Here is a 20,852-nt window from a genome sequence, read left to right as displayed (position 1 = left end):
GGACATACATTGAAAAAAGACAGGGTAATAGGAAATTCCTTAGGTTTTGAGCAAGTAGGGGAATATTACGTGAAAGATTTACTTTGCCTGCAACTCAAATTAATAGTGTATAGTTTGAATTAATATTATATGACTTACGGCTACTTTTCCTCCGATGGACTGTTTTCATATTTTTCTGGGATTCAACTTGAAATACCTAGTGAGCACCAGCCATAGTTTCCTTCTTCTTCCCCTACTGTGCACGGGCATCATCTGGTAGCAAGGCTTGAACCCAATGAGCTCCTGAGGATGCCAGTTGTGCTCTGTGCTCCCAGGGACAGCCTTACCCTTCTTTCTATATAATCCCCTTCATAGAATCATAGAATCATAGAATCACCAGGTTGGAAAAGACCCATTGGATCATCGAGTCCAACCATTCCTTGAGGGCTGCTGAATTTTTCCAAGGCTTTGGCTCAGCATCAGGTGGATGGGAAGCTCAGCTGGATGAAAGGTCACATTCAAGGAGGAGTCCCCAGTGGTCACGAAAGCCAAGGGGGAGGCAGTAATTCTCCTGTGCATCCCCCAGCACCTGACATGAATTACAAAGTGACGGCAGGTAGCGTAGCCAGACATCCGTTTCTCCACGCAAGGCTGCTGCCAGTGTCTGTTAATAATGAGGTAATACAATTGGCAGTGGTTTATATTTAATCTGAACCGGCCTGAACAGACCTAGTGCAAGCATACGGTTTTCATCAGGAATTACCTTGGGAGCGCGTTCACATTGCAGGATGGCAGACCGGTTGTATCTGCCGTGGCTTATTTAACTGCTGGGCTTCAAATAATGAGCAGCCAGAGCTGGTTTGAATTTGGTTTTCGTTGCAAACCCTGTTTTCGGTAGGGATAAGGAGTGAAGCTCAACCCTGTCTAGGTCTGGCTGAGGAGACATTAGTGCTGTGGGAGCAGGATTTCTCCCTCAGCTGGACAAAGGATGTTGAAAGGTTGCCTAGGGAGGTGGTTGAGTCGCCTTCTCTGGAGGTGTTTAAGGGATGGGTGGACGAGGTGCTGAGGGACATGGTTTAGTGATTGATTGGAATGGTTGGACTCAACGACCTGGTGGGTCTCTTCCAATCTGGTGGTTCTATGATTCTATGAAAGAAAAGCACATGCAATGTATGCTGGAGAGGTTTTGTGGCAAAGCATAAACTGGCATGACAAAGGCATTTCACACCTCTGTGTCACCTTCTGCCACGAAAGATCTCACCCAGCTCAGTACACAGGGATCAACTCCAGAGATGCCCAAGGACGGTTGCTTGTGGCGCTGCAGTGTGCAGCTATTCAGTAACGCACAGCGACCCTCCAAATCAGAGTAGAAATGAAGGTGCATTTCATAGTTCATTGCATTCAAAGGCAAAATGGAGTTAGTTAGAAAATGCTGCTTGATCTTAAGTGAAAATAGCAATCGCACAGCTTGGCTTTCGCCCAGGAACTCTTCACAAGTGTCGTGTCGCTTGTGGCTCTTGAGTGCTACGATCAGCCTAACTTCCCAGGTGATGTGCCAGCAGCCCTGGCGTTGACAGGGTGAGGTGAGTGCAATGAGTGGGTTTGCCCTCAGCAGCTGTCGTGGGGTGATGCCATGGATGTCTTAAGAGCTTCCAGATGTCCTCCAGGGCTCAGAGGAAGGGACTCCTGCCTGTTGGGATCTTGAGGTTGCCAGTTGTCCCGTGCCATGAAGCCCATGGCACACAGAAGGGCTTGGGTTACTTATCTTCTGGGCTTTGATGCCGTAACATGGCAAAGCTGTCACAGGGCTGGGGAAGAGGGAGGGAAGTTTAGCCAAGAAATGGTAAGATGGAACTCCAGGATGAATTGGGGCTCATAAACAGAACAAGATATATTTTCCTGTGCACAGGCAAGTGTAAACTCACAGGAAATCCTATATTAAGGAGCATCAAAACCAGCTCCCTGTCCTCAGAGGTGGCTGTCACATATTCCCAAGAGGCTGACTACACAGTTGCGCATCAAATTGGCTTTTTTTCCATTCACCCCCCCCAACAGCTGAGGTGAGTTTGGGCCACTGAGGCAGGGGATGTTTCATTCCCATGCTGTGGCAGGGGGTGAGTGATGGGAGCTGGTGGGAAGCAGTCAGCCTTGGCCGTCCCTGTCCTGAGGGTGTCACATCCCTGCAAAGGGCCACACTCCCAGCTACATTCACCTTCTTAGCACAGCTTTGCTGAATGCAAGTATTTCCAGTGAATATTTAATTCTTACCAGTCCTCATTGGAGGAAGCGGGCATCAGAGACTGAGTACCCACTGCATTTCCGATAAGTGCTTTCTCCACCTTTTCTTCCACCTCACTTTGCTGTTCTGCAAGACACATTTCTTCTAGGTGAAGAGGAGTGCAACTGCCACGGTGGGAAATATTGTAGTTGGCATCGAAAAATGAATTAGGAAGAAAAATGAGAGTATACTTGGAGTATTTCAATGTCTCAAGAGAAATCTTATTAGTCATCAGAAACATTTTTTATGAACTACTGGAGATGCTGTGGCATTGCCATGATGGGGAGATGAAAGAACCAGAACAAAAGAGAAGGCAAAAGGGGTTTTTTGTGCAGAAATGCCTCTTTTGGGGAAGGAATGGTGTTTCCATCACTCAGAGCACGGGATTCGCATTAGGCCACAGCTTTGCTTACATCTTGGTAGAAGTGGTGCATGACTGTGTGTTGGTAGGTTGTTCAGTACTGCTGGGCATCTATCCAGTGTGCTGTGCCTTATAGGAACATATTGTTTGCTTTTGGTCTGGAAATAGAGGTCAAATTTTACCGTGGTTCATACCCTTGATTTGCTTTATCCTTAGACGTAATTAGGTATTGCACGAATGTAAACATTGCAGGCTATGAGAGACGCATATATTTCTGTCTGCAATCTGGAGAATGACCTGAAATGTTCTGCCAGTATGTGGAAAATAAAATATTTTATATATTTACGTGCTGGAAAAGAAATTATTTGTAAATTCTTCCAATTGGCAGTGATGTTAGTAAAAATGCAGAGAAATGGCACATTAAATGTGTTGCCTTATCTGGGATGTCTACTCTTTAAGCATACTTTCGCAATAAAATAGATGAATGTGTGACTTAAGTGTCAAACTCTTTCGTTACAACATAAGACACTTTTATCTGAGGAATAAAATAAGCACTGAGTGTACTAATTAGAGGAGCAGCTGGTTTCAGTACCCTGGAAAAATAACTTCAGGCTAAGACAAGATGGAAAAAAATCCCTGTGTGTCAAATTGTTTATTATAGTACAAATAGGAAATACTTTGATCAAGCAAAAGACGAGCTGGTTTCATCAGCGTACAAGCGAGCTACCTGTTACCTTTTATCACGTTATGTGACGCGTCAGCAATAGCTGTGAAAATACAGCTATGACATCCTTATTAGTAATAAAAAAGAGGGGAAAGAAATCCTAGTTTAAAATCCTGTGTGTTCTCATGCTGCTTTGCGATGGCTCTTGATTGAACAGGGAAGAGAAGAGGAATGAAAAAACCTAGTTAGCTGCAATGGTTGCAGTGGGCTTCTGCATTTTTGTTGTCCTCTTGTGCTTTGTCTGCAGAAGTTGAACTCCTTCCCCCTCATGCATGCTCACGTGGGCTGTGATTCCCTTTGGAAATGGAATAAAGCACAGCAACATAACTGCCTGACATCAAGAACTGGCGTCAGCACATCGTCTCCCTAAAAGTCCGTTTTCTGAGCTGTTGTACTGCTGTTGGATCAGGGTTTGTACACAGACATTGCTTTGGTTTGCTTCCCCACGTGAGGAAAGGGAGATCAAATTTGGATGCTTTACTATCTGGAGGATGCATGCTGTGACACAGGGATGGGAACAACTGAAGGACCTGGACTGGGAGATCTCTAGAAAGAATACATTTCTCTTCTGAAAAACGAGTGCTGAGCTCTCCTTGTGGTCTGCAGAAGGCGAGTTCCTTGCTCTTAGACATTGCATGACCACATGTTTGCCTCTGTTGGGAAAACCAGCTCACACTACCCTCTGTGGGACAATGGTGACATTCACAATCTTTAAACATTTTCTCAGAGGTTGGGCTGGGTTGGGAGGCACCTTAAAGCCCATCCAGTTCCAACCCCCCTGCTGCAGGCAGGGACACCTCCCACGGGATCAGAGGCTCCAAGCCCCATCCAGCCTGGCCTTGAACACCTCCAGGGATGGGGCAGCCACCACTTCTCTGCACAACCTGGGCCAGGGCCTCTCCACCCTCATAGTAAAAACCTTCTTTCCAGTATCTCATCCCAATCTCCCCTCTTTCAGCTTAAAACCATTCCCGCTCATCCTATCCCCACACTCCTGGATCAAGAGCCCCTTCCCAGCTTTCCTTTAAGTGCTGGAAGGCTGCTCTAAAGTCTTCCCAGACCTCATATCTCTTTCTTTTGTCTCTCATCTCTTCTCATTGCTCTCTACAACTACCTGAAAGGAGGTTGTAGAGAGGAGGGAGCTGGGCTCTTCTCCCAAGTGACAGGGGACAGGACAAGAGGGAATGGCCTCAAGCTCCGCCAGGGGAGGTTTAGGCTGGACATTAGGAAAAAATTCTTCACAGCAAGGGTCATTGGGCACTGGCAGAGGCTGCCCAGGGAGGGGGTTGATTCACCTTCCCTGGAAGTGTTTAAGGGACGGGTGGATGAGGTGCTGAGGGACATGGTTTAGTGTTTGATAGGAATGGTTGGACTCGATGATCCGGTGGGTCTCTTCCAACCTGGTTATTCTATGATTCTATGATTCTTTTCTGTGATTTTGGGTTTTTTTCCCCTCCACTTTACTGCCATGGATAACTCCTTGTGTGTCAACATTTCAACATGAAGCTGGGTGAAAAGGCCCAAGCTGCTGGAGGTCGACCAGAAACAGTTCCTGGGTTTAAAATGCAGAGTTAATAGGAAAAGCATTGACAAGTTGTTGCAGACTTTGGATTTGTCCTCTGTACTTGCAGGCTTCTTATTTTTATATGTGGGAAATGATCAGCATGGTTGTCCTTTGCAGTGCGTTGCTGAGCTGAGAAACTCGGTCGGGGAGATGGATTTGATGCGACTTGTCTTTGTTTATAGAGGCCACTTTCTTTGTGTCTGCTCTGATTTGTAAAATGGAGATTATGTTCTCGCTTCAAGGAATGAAGAGTAATTACTGTTGCTGGTGAAGGTAGTTAGATTTGCAGCTCAGCACTGGGAACAGAGTCGTAAGTAATATCAAATTCTGTCTTTAGTGCAGCGCCTGGATGGCTGGGTGCAGCCGTGTTGAATAGGGAGGACAAGAAGAATAAACTGACTTGCAATTCCTTCCATGAAACCTCTCCACCTTGTGCTCCGATGGGGCAGAGTTCTCTGCTGAACACAGCATGCTCTCTGTGAGCTGTCTCATGCAGGCATGCCTTGTAATTTGTTTGCATCCTTGTTTAATTTTATTTATCCCTTAAAATGCAATATTACTAGCGTTAGGATTTTGGCTTCACAGAAGGTGTGTGCCGCAGGGACACGTATTACTCTCTTTTGATGAGCCTGCGACTTGCTGTTCATCCCAAAGTTGTGCCGAGCTGTCTGATGCACGCAGAGCTCTCCTGCTATTGCTGGGGCCTGGGGAGCAAAAATAGTTGTTTTTTTTCCCCGGGTAGTTAGTTGGGATGTGATTTTGCTCCTCTCAATCCATTTGATAATGGGATCAACTGGTTACAAGTTGCATGACACAAGAGTTCTGCAAACACCTGCAAAATGGAATGGTTGGACTCGATGATCCGATGGGTCTCCTCCAACCTGGTGATTCTATGATTCTATGAAAATGAACCCTGTTGGTTTTATGTGCCAGGTGCCTTTGCACAGGAGAGAGGGTCCCCAGGGGACGTGGCCATGGGTCGGAGGGGACGGCAGGGGCTCACAGGGACCATGCTGGAGGCACACCATGCTCAGCATGCTCTGCAGGTCACAGAGATGGTAATTGGGGCATCCTGTGGCTTCCGAAGACTGGCATGAAGCTGGCACACTGCTTGGCAGGTGGCTGATTTTAATTATTTTTTACGGCAGTCACTGGTTTTGTTGGACTTTTCTTCTAGCCGAGCACTAACAGCATCTTGCTTGCTTTAGTGCTGGTGGTGGAACGCGAGACATGTCACACCTGGCATCACAGAGACAGAGCCCCCAGCCCTCTTCCATCACTGTCTCACAGGTCAGCTCCTGGACAGGCTCCTCTTGGACAAACATGGGGAGTTAATAGATTATTTTTTTTCTAATGGGGAAGCAAACAAGTCCTCTGCAGCCATTTTCTCTTCATTGCCAGATGAGCCAACAGCCTGTCAAAATGAGTAACTCTCAAGGTCTTTCTCTCAGTGTCTTGATGGATGTAGCCCCGGCTTTGTCTTTCTGGGCTCTGTTTGAGCCTTTCAGACCCCATGGAAATTTCCTCCTCCAGGAACATATGTCTGTACAATTTGCTTGTCTTGAATGTGCAGTTGTCATTGAACCAGAGCAGCCAGCTCCACACAGTCAGTTCTAAAAATGCGGCACATGGATGTGTCCCTTAAGGGCAGAGTAGGCTCCAGTGGAGACGTTTCACCCCTTCTTTTGGCTCCAATACAATTTTTCCCTCAAAAAACCCAGTCATTAAAGCTGTTGAATGTGTGGCAGAGCTGGTGAGCAGTAAAAGAGTGGCTGATGGATGTGTTCCCGCTGTTCACAAGGAGCAAGAGAAATGGGAAATTGTGGTTTTTTACATGTATTCCATGTTGGGGAGTATCAGAGACACTCTGGGGAGAAGAGGAGGCTGAGGGGAGACCTCATTGCTCTCTACAAGTACCTGAAAGGAGGTTGTGGAGAGGAGGGTGCTGGGCTCTTCTGCCAAGTGACAGGGGACAGGACAAGAGGGAATGGCCTCAAGCTCCACCAGGGGAGGTTCAGGCTGAACATTAGGAAAAAAATTTTCATGGAAAGGGTCACTGGGCACTGGAACAGGCTGCCCAGGAAGGGGGTTGAGTCACCTTCCCTGGAGGGGTTTAAGGGATGGGTGGATGAGGTGCTGAGGGGCATGGTTTAGTGTTTGATAGGAATGGTTGGACTCGATGATCCGGTGGGTCTTTTCCAACCTGGTGGTGATTCTATGATTCTATGAAACCTCCCAAGGGAAGGCCACAGGATTCTTTAGAAATGGGAGACACTCATTGTAGTTTTTCTCCATCCTGGGAACTGGTTGCACATCCCATGCCAGTGGGAGCAGGGTGGCTCTAGCACCCGGCTCTGCTAGCAGCCTGCTCTCAGGTAACATTTAGGAAGGCGATGCTCTGTGCCTCAGCTTCCCCACTGCAAAATGTCTGTGTCGGCACAGCAGTGGAGCCTTATTTGCTCTTTTCAGCCAATTTAATGAATGTCTATAATTAAGACTGAAAGTTTTATGAAAGACTTTCCCTGGTTCTCGTTGAAGTTATGGGTTGAGGCTGTAATTAGGCAGAAAGTCTCTGGGTCGTGCTGGGAAAAGGGTCAAGCTGGCGACCAGGTTGTTCTCCTCTGACCATAAAATCTCTGAAACCGAAAAACTCGTCTGGGAAGTATCCTGTGGCTGGAGCTTTTCTGTGCACATCCTCTGCATCATTTCAAGGCACGGCAGCAACAGCCTTCACCAGACTGCATTGTTACTGCACAGGTTACTTTATGGGCGCAAACAATGACACAGACCGGGACAGAGAGTCACTGCAGCTAGCTATTAAGAGAATAAAAATAAACAGGAGTGTTGTGTGCGCCTGGGACCCAAGCTGTAAAAGACTAGCTCATTAACTTTAAATATATCACCTAGCTGCACTCTGGAGGTCAAACGCGAGAAAAAAAAAAAAGTGTGAATACTTATGAGTCTACACACAGCAGATCCTCATCTCCGTTTAAATGTGCGCCTCAGCTCAGTGCCACGACAAGAAACTTTTAAGGAGGAGGGAGGACCTGATTATCCTAAGACTGGCCAGGGAAAAGACTCATTTAGGAAGCAGTCAGGCCAGATTATGCAGGCTCCCAGTTTAACACATAAGGCTCTGAAAGTCAGGTGTAAGTCTTTTTTCTGCCCTTGGGTAAAGGCAATGCAATCCATGCATGTTTTCCCCCTCTCTTTTTCTTTCTCTCTCCTGCTCTGTCTCTCTCCAGCCCAATGAATATTTATTATGTCCTCCAAGGGAGATGCTCCAGCTGGGAACTTTTGGACAGACAGCAGTCGACTGGAGGCTGAGGGTCGGGGCTCTCCCACGGGATGGAGGGTGAGATAGGTTCATGCTTGCTGCTCCTGTGAGCATTTAATTCTTTCTTCAAAGCGGAAGAGCTCTGGCAGGAGAGTTTGTGAGAGCCCCATGTGCAGGCTGCTGCCACCTGGGACGTGGAGATTTGCCGTACTGGCTGAGCCTGATGACTCTCTCCTCTTCCAGGTCCCACGCAATCTGGAGGTGGCGTGCTGCGCTGCCCCCCTGGGCTCTCCTTACCTAGCACATCCAGTATGGGCAAACCACTGCTGAGGGAAGATCCTGTGGTATCGGGAACAAATATACCAGGAAAAAGGCAGGAGCAGGTTGAGGTTATAGGAATGTAGCTTGGTTTGTTGTAAGAGTGCAGCTGGGGGTATTTTGTGCTGCAGTTGCCTTCGTTGGTGCCCTGACAAGGTGACTGCAGAGCTCTGCCTGCCCTCAAGCATTTGCATGTTTCCTACTAAAAGTCCTCCAGCAAATATGACCTCCCCTTCTTCCCTTCCTTAAAGGCAAGGAGGCTGAGAGTAGACAAAATCCTTGGTCTGGAGCTGAGATCCCATGAGCTTAGAGAGAGGGTTATGATTTTCTGTGCTCAACTCTGATGCACGGTGAAGCACAGCACCTCCAGCAACAGCAAATGATAGCACCTTGAAACATTTTTGGCCTGGGAATCTGGAAGCATCATCCCAATATGAATGAATTGGGTTTGCAGGCAAGTGGCTTAGGACAGTAAATCCCCCTTCAAAAGTGCTGGAGGCTTCTTTGGCTCCCCCCAACATACGTATTCAATCCAGAGTTTACTCCCTGTGAGTGAAGTGGTAGTTTTACAGATTCCTCTAAATGTTAAGTCATCAGTGCTTTTCCTGTTTCCACATCCCATTGGTTTATTTAGAAGAGCTAATGGCCGTTTTTCAAAGGCGCAGACAACCCTTTCTTGGGGCTGTCATATCCAATGCAAATTTCCTTGGGCTACAGCGTCTTGCAGAGCTGGCAAAAAGCTTGGTTCCCCACTCCATAGCTACTGCTCCGTTGGTTTTGGTGGGCTTGGCATAAGTGGATGTTGAACATGATGCAGGGCTCAATGATTTCCTGGTTGTAGCTCTGTGGAGCTTTGCGGTGGCAGCCAAACTGAGCTCCCAGCATGGAAAACATAGATGCTGGGGCTCTTCAAACTGAAATCATACCCAGTGAGTGAAGAATGTGCAGTGTGACTTTGGCAGCTCCTTGACCACAGGGTCCTGGAGCACTGAAAAGGTATCCAGAGGATTCTAGGCACCTTCAGACATCCCCTTTTCATAATGCAGCAGTTAGCCAGGTTCATGTGATTGCTCACAGGACTGTTACAGTCCATCTAGTTGTTATTCATTTTTATTATCACGTTTGCCTGGTTTTTGACAGAACTGAGCCTGTGTCTTGCAGGGAGCAAACCTTTGTGGGTATCTGGAAGCACTTAGCACCCAGCTGGTGCTAACAGACCAGTAATGATAAGCAGAGCTGATTTGTCTCTGATGATGTGGCTAGCGATGCTCTGAGTCACAGTTTTAGTCATGCAAGGTTCAGCCACATGATTGCTAACCCCTTTCTTACTCTTTGACATCAATGGCAGAATTAAGAGGAAGCATTATGGGGAAGAAGCCTGCTAGGGAGTAACAGTAAGTAAATTAAATATTTTAGGTGGTTTAAAACCAAGGGTTAAGCTCAGCTCTGGTGTTCTGCTAAGATCACTCGCATGATCAGTGACTGTCCCTTGGCTGATGGGTGTTAACTCAGGGATGGGATGGCATCTGAATCGCATCTTGCCTTGGAACCCCTCTGGTCTGCACCCACCTTGCCACCTGACAGTCACCCCCTGCCCTAGCTGACCTGCACCACCATGCCTCAAGGTTTCCCTGTCCTCCCAAATCGTAAATAAGTTGTTGCAATATGTGAGTGCCTTCATCAGTCAGGGATTTCTGTATGGCTTGGGCTTACAAACCTCATCTGCCTTTGTAACTGAGAGGAACAGAGAGAGGAAGATAGCTGCAACCACTGATGGACAGGAGTGCAGCCTGCTCCATCCTGACTGGAGCTTTTCACCTGCTTGTGTCCCATCCTTCCTTACAAAGTTGTTTTCCTTCAGCATGATGAGTTCTTCCTGAAGTAGTTAATGTGAGCCTGAAGGCAGAAGTTGGAAGGAGAGTACAAACACCACATGTTATAAATTGGCCGGGGGGGTCAGCAAGGGACTAGGGCTGTGTGATCACCGCTGATGACATGTTATTTGGGGCTAGCTGAATGACTGGTGGAAAGGAGCAAGGGAAGGTGAGAGCCGTGTATACAGCACACATGCTCCAGCCTGGCATGTTCCTCCTTTCTTCTCATCCCTTAAGCCCAACTAAAAGTTCATTTCTGAATCAGCTGCACATCACTCGCTCTGAATATCAACTACTCTCGGGTGAGGAGCACATCTGTAGGCACAGCAAAGCCAAACATGGGGACGTGTGCAGTGTTTGATTTGCCTCCAATGCAGATTCTTGAACAGATGCTCGATGCGTGCATCGCATATTAGCTTGTTGCTGTGTACATGACTGGCTCAGAGGAGGAGGAGGAAGGCATCTTTTGTCTGTACCAAACACAAATTTCAAGCTGAGTGCTCCCAGGATCTGATGAGTGGCCTGAACACTCGTAGATCCTATGAGCGATGTGGTTATTGGGCATTACCTGGTCATGCCATGATCGTGGAGACCAGCCCAGTGCATTTTCACCTTGCAACCACTCAGAGTTGCACTGGGTGCCTGTGTATTGTTGCTTTGTTATATTTCTCTCCTGACTGTTGAATACTCTAGAAGGAATTTTCAACCAAAATTCTCGTTCTTGATATTGTGATGCTGCAGTGTCCTGAGATCCTGATGGCAGGAATGTTTCTTTTCTGCAGCTTAAAACAAATATACAAGGGATATTTCTCCCAGGCAAAATGTTCTGGGGTCTGGTTTTAACTGCTAGTTAAAAGTTTTAATTGAAAAAGCAGTCAATAAGGGGATAATGCATTTTGTAATAGCATCTTTCTTCTGAGGTTGTGGAAAATGCTATAATTAAGCTGATAATTAAACCCCATGAAGCTAGTTATGATCCCTGGCAAAGGCACAATGAAGTCAGGAGCAAGGGTTTGCCCGAAGTCTTGTTCTGTGTCAGACACAGAGCCCAAGAGTCCTGGCACCCACTTTCTCATGAATCATGTGTCAGTCTAACTCCTGCCTCTGCTCTGTGGATGAAATGATGTTGTAAAAAACACAAATTGAATAACTCAATATTTTGGGGTCACATATGCATAGACCAAATATATGCACGGGCAGACACTAGAGTCTCTTTAAACTGCAAATTGTTTTCTTGCTAATCTGGCTAATTTCTTTAATTCAGTTTACATCATAATATATGGTTTTGTTACTGCCTTTCCCTTGGAGTGATGTAGTGCAATGTAAATTGCCTCAAATCCACTGTCACCTTGCATTACCTTTCCCAGTGTGATCCAACGTGCTGTGACTGATACAATCTGACTTGATGTCATAAACTGATGCCTCCCATGGGGAAGCAAGAGGAACACATTTCCGCGTAGCCCATAAATGTTTTAAAGAATGGCTTTCCGAGTGATGGGATGCCCACCCCTTTCCTTTTCTGCTGAATAAGCTGTCTCAGAAATGAGCTCCAGCCTGCAAGTGCTCAGCCTGCTCGAGCCCTGCAAAGCCTTTTAGCGTGTGCTGAGCTGGAAGGTGTGAGCAACTTTAGTAGTGGGATGGCGACTTCTTGCATGTTATGAGATCAAAGCTGTTAAGAATCTCTGCTGGGTTTCCTTTCAGACCTCCCGTCGCTGCCTCACCCCCAGGATATTCGCTCTTGTCTTCACAAATTTACAGGCAGAGCCTAGTGAATAGAGATCACTACTCTGGCAAACGAGCGTTTTGACTCCGCTTATTTTCACATTGTGTTTTTGGGAAGATAAGGACACAGAGAGATTTCAATCAGCGGTGCATATGCTCAGATCAAGCATATGAAACATAATAAAAAGGACAGATAGCAGCAGCATGCAGTGCACGTGGTGAAGCTGTCACTCAGGGCTGCTGCAGGTACTGCAGTCAATAACGATGTTTTAATAGTAGCCCTTGCATTGATCTGCTTTAGTCTGATGGTTTTAGATGCTTCTTACCCTAATGATTTAGCAACAGCAACTACATGGAGAGGTGGATGAAGTCAGTTGCAGCTGAATTTGAATAAAAAGCAAGGAAAATTCTTACATTTGCTGAGTTTGTTACCAAACATGAAGCACGTCTAATGTATCCACCCGTATCAACTGGTCTAATAATAAATAGGGGATGTCTATGGACTGATAGACAAAGAAGAGGCCAATAGACATTGAAGTACCCTGTTCAGAGCAGCAGGTATTTTTAAGATCCTCCAGCAGGCATGAATTTCTCTCTTTTTTTTGCCAATTTTGCTAAGCATACAGAAATTCTCTGAGGGAAAAGCAATATTTGATATAATAATCAGATATACTTCACACAGCCGCATGCCTCATTTACAAAACATACAATATACTAGAGGGGCTTGGGCTTGCTTAGGCTCAGTTCATTAGTGGCAGGAGCCGTTTCCTCTTCCTGCTAATGGCACCGAAGCTGGGGCTATGCTGCCTGCTCTGCATGCTGAGCACACAGGGCTTTTAAGAGATGGATGCTGATGGAAAGCTGAAATTAAATGCCTTGTGGATTCTCAAATCTGGCTTTTCCCTCTTCATGTGCTCTCTTCCTCTGGAGGATGCAGTTGGGTCTGTAAAAGTTGTGCAGAGACCTGCTTGCTTGGTGGCTCTGTAGAGCCCTGGGCACGCTGATGGCTGCTGTGCTCCTGCCAAAACTGTTTTTTTTGATAAGTGACTTGCCTACAACCTGTGCGGGGCTGGGGAATAACTTGTTCATCTCTATTTGTGCATCACTTGCTCCTGTCTTCAAGCGTGGGCATGCAAATGTGGTCCATTCATTGGGATAACAACAATCTTGGGTTTGTAGGCACCATGAAGTTGATGCAGGAGGTGCCACAGTACATGGATGGGTCCATGATATGCAGCAGATCCAGAGCAGTGTGTCAGACACTGGCACGAAGCCGTCCTTCAGTGGAGTCATTGATCTTTTTCTTTCATTCCAGGGGATGGCCAGGTTGATTTTGATGAATTTATGACTATTCTGGGCCCTAAGCTGGTATCATCGGAAGGCAGAGATGGCTTTCTGGGGAATACAATAGACAGCATATTCTGGCAGGTAAGTGGTCATTTTTTTAAATGCAGCTTTAGCCAAATATCAGTAGCTTCCAACACAGATTTGTTGAGGAGCACAAGATGTTTTGCTAAGCACTGACGCTTGTGTAATGGCTACTTGAGTCCCTCTCACTGTGTGTTGTGTAAGACGATCCCGTGTTGCTGAGGGACCTGTTCTCAGCTAAGCCCGGTGTGAGAAAAAGGGAAAGTGGTTGCTGTGGATGAACTGTAGTTGACCACAACAAAGCACCTGGTTATTTGTTCAATATGTTTGGGAGCACTTTGGAATTAATTTTTGGAAGAGAAAAACATTTTCTCAGTGAGTCTTTTGAGTTAGGAACCTTGAACCTGTCTGGTTGCTCTCTGAGATGTGCCACTGTTCAACACCCCTGAGCTGTGGTGGAGGGATGATCCAGGTGGAGTGTGGTGTGCTGTGCTGGTCACATCTGATGGGTGCTTCTGTGGTTAATTCATGTCTGAGGTGGAGAATAACTGCGTGTGCCAGTGCAAATTTTACCCAGGGTGTTGCTCTGTGGTAGCTGGTCCTGCCTGTTTCAGGCATTGAAGAAGAGGCAGGAGCTGCCTTATGTCTGTCACGCAGTGTGATTTTAAACAGTATTAGATCTTTCTGGAAAAAAGAAGGACAGTCCAGGTTATTATGATGGGGATTAAAAATCTCCCAAAACACAGTGCTGCACATTTCTTGCCAATGCATTAAGTCTGTGGCTTCCTGTGAGATTACTGCTCATTTCATTGATCCAACAGCCTTTGCTTGCTAATAAATTTTACATCTTACTAAGTTTATGTGAAACAAAAGACTCAGACTTGGATATAAGCATTTCTGTCCTCTTCTACTGCCCTCCAGCACTGTCCAGACTGAATTGGATGGACCTTTGTTAAAGTCTTTTAAAAGTCTTTTAAAAATTGTTCCTCGTCTCCTGGCGTGAGATAGAAATAATCCTGGAAATCCTGGTCTGGATTCCAGTATTCAGTTGCCAAAGCAAGAGTTTGGCAGTGGTGATGCTGCAGTGGTTTGTAGTGGGTCTGGGGGGATGCGAAGGCTGAACTCACACCACAAAGGGTGCAGTCAAATGTTTTGTTGCCTGCATTGCACCTCGAAAGCCTTATCTCAGCGCCTGAGCAACAGGGAGGGGAGGAAGCACAATCCCATCCCACTGAGCCATCAGTGCCTTCACTGTGTGTGCCTTCACTTCAGTGCCTTCATCAGACCACTCAGCAAGACTGAGCTCAACAGAGCCATTCAAGAAGCTAAAATCCTCTTTGGGAAAATGAAGTTCATGAGCTGAGCTGTTTGATGGGGAATTAGAGGAGTCTGGAACCCTCCCAAAAATTCAACTCACAGGTTAACCCACTACCATTTAGTGACTCTTCTGCCTGTATAAATGCTTGCAGTGGCTTTGCTCAGAGGTGTGCAAAGAAGGGAGGATGTGCACTCTGGTTTTAGAGCAGCAGGACTCCTGGACTCAGCTTTTGCCTTGCTCTTTCATGCAGCAGGGACCATGGCCCCTATGCCCCCTTAGGCTGTGGTGCTACAAGTTGAAAGAGTGGAGAGGCTTCAGGTAACCAGCCTCACGGTGGGAAGGGACAGCCCTGAGGGTTGTCTACAGGCAGTGAAGCTTCGACTGAATCGCACAAGTGCTCCTGGGCCTCTGAAAAAAATGTTTATGGTCTTTTACCTGTAAGGGTAAGAATACATCTCTATACATAGCACTTTGCTCTGTTTCAAAGACCTTGAAGAGAAGACTTCATCTCACATTTCATTTCTCCTGGGGTAGGAGAGCTCATGATGAATACAGTAATTTTGCTACTTGTCCCCAAAGAAGAAACAAGGGGAACAAAAACCACAGAGAAGTACCGTTCAGGGAACAGGTTCCCTTTGCCCATTCCTACTTGGCTCTATCCACGCTGTTTCCAGGGTCGTAAGTCACCTTGTCTTTAAGCAAAGCCTTTATGCATCTGCTTTGCCTCCTGCAGAATTACATCTGATTTGAAACAAAGCCCTTTTGAGAATCAAAGCCTGACTATGTTTCCAGTATTCCCTTGACATGCATTTGTCACCTTTGCTGGAAGGGAATGACAGGGAGAGGGGATGAATTTGGGTTGCGTATGGAGCACTTCACCCCTGCAGTCATCCCCAGGGAGTAATTTTAAAGAGGGAGTGGTGCCCACAAGCCTGTGGTTGTGAACGATGCTTAGTGACAAGGTGGATGAGGGTGGGACAAGAAGGGACAAGTCTGTCTTGGTGTCAGCTGACTGGACAGTGCTATCTCACCCCAGAGCTGCAGGCAGTAAAAGGTATTTTGAAAGATTTCTTATATCAGTCCTTAGGGGACAGAAAATCCATGTTGGTGTCCAGAAAGTACCTTCCCCTCTTCTATCCAAGCAGCTTCCATCCAACTGTCACGATTTTGGCTCTCAGGGTATTTTTGCCAAGAGTCCAGCTGTCTGTACCACAGCGCTTCTGTGGAGACTCTGTTCCAAGTTCGCCTTAATAATGCTTTAAATAATGCAATGATGGGGTTAAATAATAAACAACAGCAGAAGGAGATAGGAATTCAAAGGAACAGGCGAGGGCCTGAAGATGCACTTGCAGATGAAGCTGGGTGTGAGTTGGTGGGGACACAGAAAGGCTGTTCCAGATGGCAGAAGCTGCAGAGGGGAAGGATCTTACAACAACAGCAGTGGGGGCTGCAGGAGGTGGGGAGGGGGTAGAGATGGTGCAAAAATAGCGAGGGATCATGCTTGGAACAGGCAGGTTTGAAATAATAGGGGAAGATGCACCCCTCTCTTTGCAAGTGTTGCCTGAAGAATGGTGATCAGCCCAGAAGAAACAGGATGTGGCCAAGACCTGAGTTTTGGCAGGTGGTGGAGACATGTAGGGTCTCTCAGAATGTATTTTCTCTCCTTGATTTCCCATGTGGGCTTTAAATTGAGTCATATCGTTTTGTGTTTTAGGTGGCTGACTCTGGCTTTCTCAGGTAGAGGTGATCAGTTCTGCTCCAGTTAGAATGGCTCTCCACAGTCCCTCAGCTGGGCCAAGAGGTATTTAGGGGGAGGGAAAAATCATCCTTGAAAATACTATTTCAGGCTGAGTCAATATAGACTGATGATATCAGGAGTGCCGAGGAAACACAAACTCTCAGCCTGTCTTTGCCAAGTGAGATGCAGCGCACACCAAGTGCTGTTTTGTGAAGAACCTCTCTGGGTGCCTCCTGCTCTGTTTCAGAATGGGTCTGGCTGCTTCCACAGGGCCTTCATTTATTCAAAACAAAATGTAAAGAAAAAAAAGAGCATAGGTGAGATTTTGAGAGTCCCTGTTGAGCTCTGTTTGAGAAGCCAGTGGGAGAGGGCGAGCCTGGCCCTGTGCAGGGGTGTTGGACCTCCCATGGTCTCTCGCAGGGTGTCTGCCCCCTTCCCTCTCCATCTTTTTCCTTCTGTATTTTCTAAAAAGCAGCTGCCCATTGCTTTCCTTCCTCTGCCTGCCTTCTCTGAGCTGCTCTGGTCGGGGCTCACACTTATTGTCCCGAAGGCTGTTTCCTTCAGTGCACCCAGCAGTGGTTTTGCAGTGGTTTGGTAGCTGTTGCATGGTCAGAGAGATGCTATTTGATCAATTTTCAGCCATGAGAATTTGTTTTTTCCAGAGCTCAGGGTATAGGAGTCTGGTTCCAGTTACACGCCGAGGGCTGTGTTTGATACAAGGGAGTTTTGAAGCATTTCCAATGTGTGGCCATTCAGGTCTGTAAAGCGATTTAGATCAAGAGCAGTACAGAAAAGACAAACATTGCTAACAGTAAATTTTAGCTCCTTTTTTTTTTGGCAAACAGACTGCAAATCTGTCCACTCTACCCTGCTATTCTGAGCCAGAGAGAGGGATGAAAAGAGAGGGGGGAGAAACTGGGATTTTGTATTCATTTACAGTTTCTGCCCAGATTGTTTCTAAGTGCAGAGACCTTTGGGCACAAGTGTTGAATAGTTTACACAGGACGTTGTGTAGTGGATCTCTAGTCCCTGGAGGCAAACAACAGGAGCAGGAGAAATAATAACCTTGGATTATAGGCTTTTAATTAAAATAAACCTCTCTGTCTTGGCTAAAATGCTTTTTGAAGTCAGGGCAAGTTTTAGTGGTTAAACAACAAGGCTGCATCTGCATCAGATGCAGAATAAATTCTGTACCCGGCAGCACTGATGAGATTATTTGGAAAAGTCAATACTTTGTATGGTGATCATTTGAGAGGCAAAATGCTGCCTGCTGGGTTTGTTTTTTTTTCCTCTGTCTCTTTACTGAATGCACGTGGAAGCTGCAGGGATCATCATTTCAAGCCAGCACTAGTGCATCGCCTGTGCAAGGGTATCTGGAAGCTTTGTCTTGCATGAGGGGACAGCACTGTATCATCTGCTCAGACATGGGGCCCATTCGTCGTGTTAAATATCACCCGATGTAATTCACTGGTGTTCAGGAGGAGGCTGGTTGATTTGGGATAAATAAGGCTGCTTTGCAGGAGCGGATAGACCAGAATACCAACGCGGTGCTTTGGGCTGAAAGATGCTGCTCAGAGATCTCATTTTTTTTCACAACAGTGATATCTCTGCAGTTTGGGGAGGGGACAGTTGGAGCATCAGGGAGACAGGTCCTGCAAACAGAGCAGCTCAGCAGCGACTCGTGACTCCTGGGCTTGGGAAAACGTTTTCATCTCTCCAGGCTTCCTCATACGTTTGCTAGGGGGAGGAATACATTGGGTTTTATGATCTTTGGTGGATGGGTGGGTGCAGCCAAAGGTCCTGCAGCACCCCTATGCAAGGAACGGGGGATAGCCAGGGGTGGACCAGAGGCAGCAGAACCCTCTGTGCTTCTGAGCAAACAAGTTTGGCAGTGTGGTCTGAAGGGCATAGTGTACCCTAGATGCAGGAAAAACAGAGGAGGGGCTATAAATAAGAGAGGAGTAATGGCTGTAAACTGGAGAGGGGCAGATTTAGACTAGACATAAGGAGGAATTTCTTCACAATGAAAGAGGTGAGGCACTGGGACTGGTTGCTCAGAGGTGTTGTGGCTGCCCCATACCTGGAGGTGTTCAAGGCCAGGTTGGATGTGGCCTTAGGCAGCCTGATCCAGTCCCTGCCTATCACAGGGTAGCTGGAACTGGGTGATCTTTAAAGTCCCTTCCAACCTGAACTATTCTATGATTCTATGATCCAGCTGTGTGGTATCGCATCTGACACTGACTGGGGATGGAGCTCAAGGAGGTGAAGGGGGTCTGAGAGCTGGCTGTGAACGTGGAAGAGCAGAGGGAGGTGCCTATGATGGGTCATGGCAGTTTTGTCCTCCTGGCACGGCTGCTGATGCTTTAATGATTTGCTGTGCAAAGCTGCCCATCCGTAGTCTTGTTTGCAGTTGTCACTGCAAATGCAACAGCGTCCCGGGGGAGAGATCTGGGCTGTAGTGATCTGGTCAATCAATTAGTGCTTTAATAGAGTGAAATGAAGGAGAAAATGTGTGGGAACCTTGATGGTGCAGGGCAGGGTATGGTGAAGCCGCAGCAGGCGATGGCGTGGGAGGGAAGGCAGGGGACAGGGGGGCTGTAACTCTGCCACCTTCAGTAGCACTTGGTTCTCTACAAAGACGATTTTGCTTAGGATTTTTTCTTCATGAAGCCCAGTACGTAAACCAAATGCAATTAATTTGTGTATGTGAGTTTCTCCTCTTATCCCTGAAGAGGAGTTAATTGGATGATGGCAAACTAGCCTTGCCAGAGTTGTGGAGAAAGTGTTTGTATCTCTGTGTGCAGTTTATGTGGTAACAGACCCAACCACTCTCCCACCACAGCAGACCATGGTGTTGCTGGAATAACAGCTTGCCTCTCACAGTGGGACTGGCTGGATATGGGGTGTATGTGGCCTCTGCTCCTCGCCCTCCTCCTCCTCCTGGACTGGTACAGCCCTTCTGTGCTGGTGTGGGATGTTGCTAAACCACAGGAGGGGCCGTTTGATGTCTTGCACCACAGTTGCTTGCTGGTAGTGAGCTGCACTGCTGCAAATACCCCCTGATTTCTGGATTTCGGGTGCTGCTCAGTGGAGATAGAGAGTTAGTTTTGCAGTTTGGGGTACTGGGTGATTTTGGGGTTGGTGGTGGTTCCTAGCAGGGCAAGGTTTTACAGCTGGGCTGAGCCACATGTAGTTTAAAGTAGGTACTGAAGTGCTGTTGTACTGCTGAGCGGCCTCATTTTCATCTGTTACTATGAAGTGATGTAGGTTTTACCAGCACACATCTTTACCTGTAGCCAAATCCATTCTCCCAAGTCATCAGGATCAAAGTTAGACCTCAAAACTGGAGACACTGGTAATGATAGTTTTGAAAACACTTGTGAACCAAAGCAGGACCCATATGTAGGAGAAAATCGAAGTTTCACTGTCCATCTGTGTTTTGTAGCTTCAGTGAGGTTACTTATACATTTAGGCTTCAGAAACACAATACAGCTCTGGTTCGAAGTCTATTTAAAGCAGGCGGTTTATACTTAGAGGCATCCTGCCTGCTGGATGACAGCGTATGACTGTGCTGGCAGGTGGTGGTTTGGCTGTGTGCACACTCTGGTGCATGCACGTACATATACTCTTAAGGTACAGAGGTTACTTTTTCCTATGCCAGCTTATATGTCAACTCAGTCCGCATCTCTGTGTGTCATTGGGATTTTTTTCCCCTGCGTGATGAATGAAATAGGAACCGCACTATGGTTTTCTCAGAAATTTCTTAGAAATTTAAGGAGCAGTGTGTAGGAAAGGGAAAGGTATATGATCATCGTCTGATGTGTACGTGGGTACCTGGAACATGGGCTGTTTCTTGTTTGTTGTGGGCTCCTCGCTGAGAGGCATCAGACTCCTCAGCACCTCTGAGTACCAGAGCGCGTCTCTGGTGCTGGATTTGTTGGAGTTGGTGTCTTTTTTCTTTGATGCTTTTGGAAGGCTCCACTGGGTGGTGGAGTGAAGATGGCATGTTTCATGCAGGGGAGTTTCAGGGGCAACAGTTCTGACCTCAGATCCTATATCCTTTGCACTCCCAACATCAGGAAGGAATTTCTTTCACAGCAGAGGCTTCACCAGTGCTCATATCCTAAGGTAGCACTGGATCTTAGCATCCATCCTACCTCTACACAGTGGAAAGAGCCTGTAAGGATCTGCAACTCGGGTGTCACCTTTGGCTTGCCTGGATACCTCGTGTTCTTGGAACAAAATCATCTCTTTCACTGTATTGCTGTCATTTTGTCGAAGGAATTGACTACAAGGAAAGTAAAGTCTGATTTTCATGGAGAACAGAGCTT

The 20,852-nt window shown here is 46.8% G+C and overlaps 1 protein-coding gene across 2 annotated transcripts in view; it reads left to right on the top strand.

The window, feature by feature from the left end:
* The window catches only part of CALN1 (calneuron 1), a 144,315-nt gene that overhangs the window by 80,948 nt on the left and 42,515 nt on the right, over window positions 1–20,852 (top strand). For both annotated transcript variants that reach the window (XM_069874252.1, XM_069874251.1), the window contains one exon: window positions 13,413–13,525. In XM_069874252.1, coding sequence (XP_069730353.1) covers window positions 13,413–13,525 — 113 coding nt within the window. The remainder of the gene's footprint in view (window positions 1–13,412; window positions 13,526–20,852) is intronic.

This window comes from Phaenicophaeus curvirostris, chromosome 21 (assembly GCF_032191515.1).
Source record: "Phaenicophaeus curvirostris isolate KB17595 chromosome 21, BPBGC_Pcur_1.0, whole genome shotgun sequence".
NCBI lineage: Eukaryota > Metazoa > Chordata > Aves > Cuculiformes > Cuculidae > Phaenicophaeus > Phaenicophaeus curvirostris.
The sequence above is the reverse complement of the archived record's forward strand: the minus strand, read 5'-3'. Positions and strand labels throughout refer to the sequence as shown.